General features: G+C 36.8%; 1 protein-coding gene across 1 annotated transcript in view; it reads right to left on the bottom strand.

Moving 5' to 3' along the window:
• Positions 1-1602: 1602 nt before the first annotated feature.
• The window catches only part of LOC121415809, a 43568-nt gene continuing 37761 nt past the window's right edge, over positions 1603-7409 (bottom strand). The window contains exons 23-31 of the mRNA XM_041609139.1: positions 7075-7201; positions 6142-6366; positions 5440-5590; positions 4894-5076; positions 4506-4666; positions 3789-4058; positions 3354-3383; positions 2519-2742; positions 1603-1851 (exon numbers count right to left, since the gene is read on the bottom strand). Of these exons, the coding sequence (XP_041465073.1) occupies positions 1612-1851; positions 2519-2742; positions 3354-3383; positions 3789-4058; positions 4506-4666; positions 4894-5076; positions 5440-5590; positions 6142-6366; positions 7075-7201 (1611 nt within the window). The 3' untranslated portion in view covers positions 1603-1611. The remainder of the gene's footprint in view (positions 1852-2518; positions 2743-3353; positions 3384-3788; positions 4059-4505; positions 4667-4893; positions 5077-5439; positions 5591-6141; positions 6367-7074; positions 7202-7409) is intronic.

Below are 7409 nucleotides of genomic sequence, written 5' to 3'. Positions count from 1 at the left end.
TATCATGATTTATGATCTCTTTTCTCCCTCTGGAAATGAAAGTAAAATGCCTTGTCAAAAGAATGCTGACCTCTCGGACTATGCTTCTAAAGTTCTGGCGATTCAAAATTTTGAAATACCCACAATGTATTGTGTAGATAAAAAACTAAAAATAACCCAAATAGTCGTATGAATTATCATGGAAGTTAATACTTTATATCAATCCTGATTGAGAAATATAAATCTACCCTAAAATATCATAAACAGTCATTAAATTTTTGTTGGAAGTATTTTGTTTTCTACTTTTGACTTTTAAAAGTAAACATTTGAAAATGACTATGAATTATTTCGCTAAATAAATCCCTGACATACTAAACATGGACGGAGTGTACTTAACATTACATATTGATTAAATAAATGCGACCTTTGAATATATTCAAAATTCCAAAGATGCATCATATTATGTTAGACATTACTGCTATAACAATCCATATGACAAGCACATCATGCATATATTATATACTTAAAATTGTAATGCCTGAACATATCAGCCTTTGTTATAATAAACCATAGAATCGCAAAGGTATGTTTGGGATATGCCCAACATTTTTAAATATGTATAATTTTTAAAGCCACCCCCAAAATTTGATTGGCCGAATGAGAAAAATCAAGCAAGAACAGACAACATTGAAAAAGGAAAAAAAGTAATGTTGATACAGATATACAACAATTATTTAACATTTATTTCACAATTATGTCGGCATAATTTCCAGGTTTTATCTACACTCATGTGCGCATGTGCAGATTAAATCGACAACTGGATTGTCATCGCATGAGAAGACAAATTCACATGTGTAAAATAACACGGGGGAATTATCAACTCTATATCAGGGGACATTATGGCACTTAAGTGATACTATTCTAAGGCCTCCAAAGAGTTACAAGAATCTCTAAAATAATTTGAGTAGGTACCAACACAATCAAGTGAGGCATTGTGATATGAATAATTCATATCTGATGTGATAATGTTTCCAATGAATCAATAATCAAATCTTTTCGGATCGATGATGGAGATAATTTAAAGAAGGGATGTGATACACAGTTACCTATTAAAAATGTAATCCAATCTAGAGGCCGATCGATGATACACACGTATGAAATTACCCGGATAGATAGGTTTCATTTGTCTGAAACACGACAGGATAAACATAAAAAGTTAAGATTAATTCTTCTTGTATATTTCAATATTGGTAGAGAATAAATGAACGGATTTGTAACTGAAGCCTCACAGCTAAATAAGAAGTGATTTCAGCATGGAATTCCTGATACGCACCACCTACAAAAGGGCCTTTTTTACAAATACGATCTTCAGTGACCAAGCTACCACACTACCGATGAATCAGTGAAGGTTTTACTTTAGCATAACTTGACACAACTTGTATACAGAACCTTTAGAAAATGAAAATTATACCTGTTGTCTTCAGTATCCATTAATTGAGTCATGCGTGGCGTCAGTGGTGAAAGTAATATATCACTGAAAATCTGCATATGGGAAGTTGCTATTTTACATCCATTACCTCTCTATAAATTTGGTTTAATTCATCTAATTTTGTTTTATTTTGGGGGTATAATTTATTCCACAGGTGTCATGGCTCTGTCTACGGTTGTTTGAGCCCCACCACCCTCCTGTGCGTCCCTTATGATAGTATCGATGTGGGGTCCTTCTGGAGGGGGCTCCGGAGACCCGGGGAGGCTCGTAGCGTCCATGATAGGGTCCTGGGCGACTGGTTCAGGGACAGCGGCAACTTCGACGGTATGTGACGGCTTGGCGGGGGGAGCAGTTGGTGGGTTATGGCTCGGGGTACTAAAGGCCTGGAAAATTCATAAGAATTCATGGACAATTTGGTAATATAAAAACGAAGAAAAGTAAATCACGGATAGTGACGAGGAGCAAAGGTGCAGTACCATGTATCATAAAGTATAAAATTTCGAATGACTTAATCTAGGGATTGAATAAATATGAATAACAAAATTTCTCAAAATTTGTTGGCCCAATAAGGTATCCATATGGTTCCAATTTGTTTATGCTGTACATTTATTTATAAGAATAACAGATTTTACACCCCCCCCCCCCCCCGTTGTGTTCATGAGGCATGTGTCACGTTGCCAAACATGGTAACTGGAATAGAAATGTTGATTTTGATTGGATGCCGAGCTCTGTTACCATGGTAGTTACAGTTGTGATCAAATCCATAACTTTAAGTCTTTTAAGAAACGGCGCCTTGCAAGTGTTCTTACTAAAAGTATCATTTTCAAGAAAGAAACCACAAGCTTAAATAATAGCTTTATGAAAAATGTACAAAAAATAACAAGCCTAAATCTCAATGTGTAATGGTCAAATTTTGGAGATAAACCATTCCCTTTACTTAATTCTTAAGTTTAGATTCATTTAAACACATAACAGTAACAAATGAGAAAACAGCCAAATGCAACAATACTTTTTTATTATTATTCGAAATATTGATATAAATCAACCTACCTGGTTAGCGGACTCAACGGGCACGAGCCCACCGGCGGTACTAGTGCCCATGCCAGCACCGTTGCTGTTCGTGTTCTCCACATCAGCGCTTCCGATCTTAGAGGATTTCTTCGACATAATGACCACGATGGCGATGACGATGATCAGAATCAGAACGACAGGTATGACCACGGCTATGACGATGATGCCGGTGGTGCTTAGTCCACTTTCGCCGCCGCTCTCACCTGTAAAGGATAATTAATGCAATGGATATTTGGAAGGTCAAGGGCAGGATTAATATAGAAGGTCCAGGGTTCAAATCTAGGTCGAGTAAGCGATTATACCATGTAAGAAGACACTCCTACACTGCAAAAACCCTGGTGTTGATTTAAAATCAGCCCGGAATCTATATGTCCACACCAGAGAAGTGTTATCTTTCAACCAATTAAAGAAAAGCCATAAAACCAAGTTGATCGACTTAGGATGACAGACATAATTATTCATGTTGAAAATTATGTAGCTCATCAATTTGACAGGAAAGCTCCGTAAGAGCTTCTTTCATTCACTTATTTGTTACTTCATTCAATCATTTAATTATCTATATATATTTATTCATTCATTCAATATTCTATTAATTTAATCATTTTCTAGAGGGATCAGGTGACATAATCAATCACTCAAAGTGACATCAGCTAATCATAATTTCTAAAGACGTGATCCTTATTTAGGACCTCAAATAAGATCAATAAGGGCAATAGGTAATCGTTTTCTCAGTAAGGTAAGTGGAGTGGAGGTTTTTTTTTTGTTTGGGGGGGGCAGGGATAAAATATAAAAACACAACCAAAGAGTCACTTACTGACTTCTGTTGTGGTCGTAGCTCCAGAGTCTGGAAAAGAGTTCAAAAGTGAAGAATTGTTATGATTATCATATTATCAATAACAGTGATATGCAAAATTGATCTGAAGCGACTATGAAGTATCTTCAAATGTACAAATACAAATAGCCACAACTTTGCACAATTATAAACGCCGAACAAAAAATTTAAACATTCTTCATTATGTCCCATTTCCAAGTTAAAAATACGTGTGAACAGGAATATTCGGTAAATGTTCAGCATCCTCAGCGCCATTTAATCGGCAGCTAGATAATAACATTGTATCCATATGCAATTCTGGATTGGTTGAATAGTATTGGATTGAAATAGATAATAATCATAATAATTTAAAGGTTGATCTACACACATTTATTAACCATTGTTAATACTCTGACAAAAAAAATTCATCAAACGTACCGGTAGAAGAAGCGACGTCATCTTCTACAGTGGTCGGCATGGGAACCGTAGTCGGCGCATCGACGGAGATCAGCGTGAATGCTGAAAGGTGAGTTGTTTGGCACTCTGAAAGGACGGTTGAGTGGTAGACAGTCGTAAGTCCGTCTTGGCTCCATGAGCTATTGCTGGAATCCCAATAGTAGCAGTCGTAGACCTTATCGTCTTGGAGAATGGTTGCGGTCATGTTGATTGAGATGGGACTGGTAAGTCCGGTGATATCTAACTCGGATGCTATATACCAAGGACGAAAAAGAAATGTAGAACGAAATAAATAATGGCTGGGCAATCTGGGCAATCATGATCCGTAGAGGTGTTGTCCTATCGGGTAGTTGTAGAGGGGTAATGACCAAGAGCTATTGTCTTAAGACGGTGATTACCGTGTTTTTGTATAGTAAGATATGGACATGTAAAAAATTCATGGAAATAGTAACATCCATCTCCATGGTAAAACAAATGAATAAATGCATGCATGCATGAATGATTATTATTGTTATTATTATTAACGTATTAAGAATCAAATAAATTACTAAATGATGAATAGGAAAATGAGTAAACCTTTCAATGAACAATTGAATGATTGATATCCTGGATAAAACAACTGTCGGACTGAATCCACAACCAAACAAAAAGTAAATGAATAAATACAGAAACAATATCTTCATAATTTGGATGACTTACAATCACTTGGATCAAGCAGATCTATTTCTAGGATGGACGAAGCTCTGTTAGCCATATCTTCAGCGGAAGTGGAGTAATGATCAACATCATCATCGTATTGAGTAAACCTTATCTGAACACCAGAACAAGTACCCCCAGAAGCACACGTCCAGCTTGCATATCTATTAGGAAAAAATCAGCACAGGAAAAATGATTGCATATACATTTTGCAGAAGCAATGATAGATATTTTTCCTGAAAACGGTTTGCATGATAGTTTTCTTTTTTCAAACTACAAAGTGGCATGGAATATGGAGATGGAATAGAACAGAGATGATTGCGAGACTTGAAATAGTGGGATGAGCTGACGAGCGCGGGAGGTCTGGATTTATTGATTCTCATATACTCACAAGTTTTCGATCTCACTTCCGAACTTGACGCTGAAGGAAGTGTTATCTGATGTTGTGCTCAGGGTGTCACGTGGAATAGCATAGAAAGCCCTGGTGGTCTGAGACCCAGCTCTGGTCTCGGTAGGTTCCGCTCCGAGAGGGATCTGACTCAGCTGGCCCTTGACTAGTGTGTTCCTCAGGGTCCTGGGTTGAAAACAAACAGAAAGAGAACTCTACTTACATGATAGGCAACTTCATCTTCCCATCTTGAAAAACATAAAGTTAACGTAAACATAGTTATGCTTGGTTCCATATTTACAGAATTATGCTGATTTGATATTCTATTATTCATTAGACTTTTAATGCCAAAAAAATTTGCCAAATGTCAAATTTTCAGACAAACATCCAGTTTCACTGAGGTATGTTTGTGCTTCGTAATGTACATAGTACTGATAGAACTTTTCGAGATAAGTAATAATGATGATGATAAATGCCTGTCCAAAATTTAGTTGCGTATTGCATTGTTCTAAGAACAGTATCCTTGCAACATCTTGGGATTATACTCACGCAATCTTTGCAAACATGTCAGAGTTGTACTGCGGGTCAAGCTCCGAAGCAATCTGGCTCGATTTCTCAAGAACTGTCTCAGCGCTAGACTCGGGGAGTTCTTCATCACTGAACACGTCTACAAGCTCGATAAGGATATCCAGGTATACATCTACATAAAAGTCGGGTAAAATACGAAAAGAATTTGAGTAGTAGGAATTTATATTCTCCAATTTTTTTTTATTAAGTTAGTGTTTAATTGAGATGAATTATATATCACAAATATATTTCAATTTCCTCTGCCTAACTTATTAATTATGATCGCCTTGACAAACCTGATACAATGCCATCTAATGTTCATCAAATCGAATAATTTTAAGGGAAAGATCAGGCAGGACGATCTGTTACTTATGATAAGCGTGTCATGTGAAACATTACTATTTGAGGTTCTGTGTAGCTTGCATCAGGTCTTCCCGAACCTCATCAATATATGGCCTACTTTCATCAGAATACAAAGTGTGAGATCTTACTAATTAAAAAGTCAGTATTAAGATTTATTGGCTTTGGATTTGTAACAACTCATCCAAACTGTAGTCATCACCATGTCTTGCAAGTGATCGGTCGAGACCACCAATTCCGATGAAAGACATGAATATTGCTCTACAAAGTGATGCATCTTCCCCCGCCCCCTCAGTTTCCTTGGACTCATAGCCCGCCCCTTACCCATGTCGGCGAGAGTCAGTTCGGCAACGACCACGCTGTCTGATTGATCAAGAAGGGTCTGGGCGGATGCCGTGTCGAGAACCGTCGAGGAGATAGCACTCTGTAGAAGATCCAGCTGCTCTTTAGCTGTAGCAGACGTCTCTGCCACAGCTCTTCGTTTCCTGCTCTCGCTGACGCCAACGGATGCGATGGTGTTGAAGGTGACCAACGCATCAAGGAAGTTTCCTGTTGAATTATGACAGAGATGTTATTTAGTTGCGTGATAATGTCATGAAAACAATACATTATATTGGTTGTTGCACTAAAAAAAATTACTATTGGCACCACTTGGTGTCCCTAGAGAATTACACCATGTTGTGTTAAATTTTAGACTCTAGAGCAATAGATTGAACGTAACATCAAAGAGTGTAAAACTGCCAAAGATACTGGAGTAAAATCACTGGTGTGGTCCATAAACTATATTATGTACTCCAATCAATACCACAATTTTTGATGTGTGTTAGAGTAAAGAAAACATGTTGAGAGATCCCACAGGTCTTAATAAAGTGTATACGGAATAAGAATTAATGCCTTCCGACACCAAGCCTTTTCCCCTTACCTTTCAAAGTAGTGTTTTTTTTATAAAAAATTTCTCTTAAACACGTGCAACTCAAAATAAAATCAAGAAAATATAAAAATGGACAAGTAATCTAAAAGGGAGAACAGGAAAGGAAGACGTGAATATATTGGCTAGTATGATCATTATAAGAAAATTGCTGTTGATTTTACTTTACTTACCGAAATAAAAAAAAGTGAATTCAACGTTCATCCAAGAGACAGAAGGAAAAGAAAAGTAAGTGGTTCAACTAATTAAAATGATTTTTGGTGATGTTGCCCATCTTAAGATTAAGTTTTGTTGTGATTACAATGGAGGAAAAGAAGATGATAACCTACCTGAAAGCTTTTGTGGATCGACTAGATTGGCTATACTTTCCTCAAACTGCTCTTGAGTGAAAGATTCAATTGCAGTTACATCAAGTGTAAGAGCATACAGGGAACAGATACCAACATCATTGCATACCTATACCAAATGAGGATAAAGAGAAATTTCAATTAGTTCACGATAGAAATAGGATCCGTCGCCAAATAATCAGGAAACTGAGAATTATATATCAATTGATCTGCGCGGAAAATACAACATTTGACCACAAGATATATCATACAGTTATTACCTTACTATGGGTTGAATATAACATTCATTTTATTACATCTAACCCGAACCACACGGT

The sequence above is a fragment of the Lytechinus variegatus genome, chromosome 5 (assembly GCF_018143015.1).
Source record: "Lytechinus variegatus isolate NC3 chromosome 5, Lvar_3.0, whole genome shotgun sequence".
Taxonomy (NCBI): domain Eukaryota; kingdom Metazoa; phylum Echinodermata; class Echinoidea; order Temnopleuroida; family Toxopneustidae; genus Lytechinus; species Lytechinus variegatus.
The sequence above is the reverse complement of the archived record's forward strand: the minus strand, read 5'-3'. Positions and strand labels throughout refer to the sequence as shown.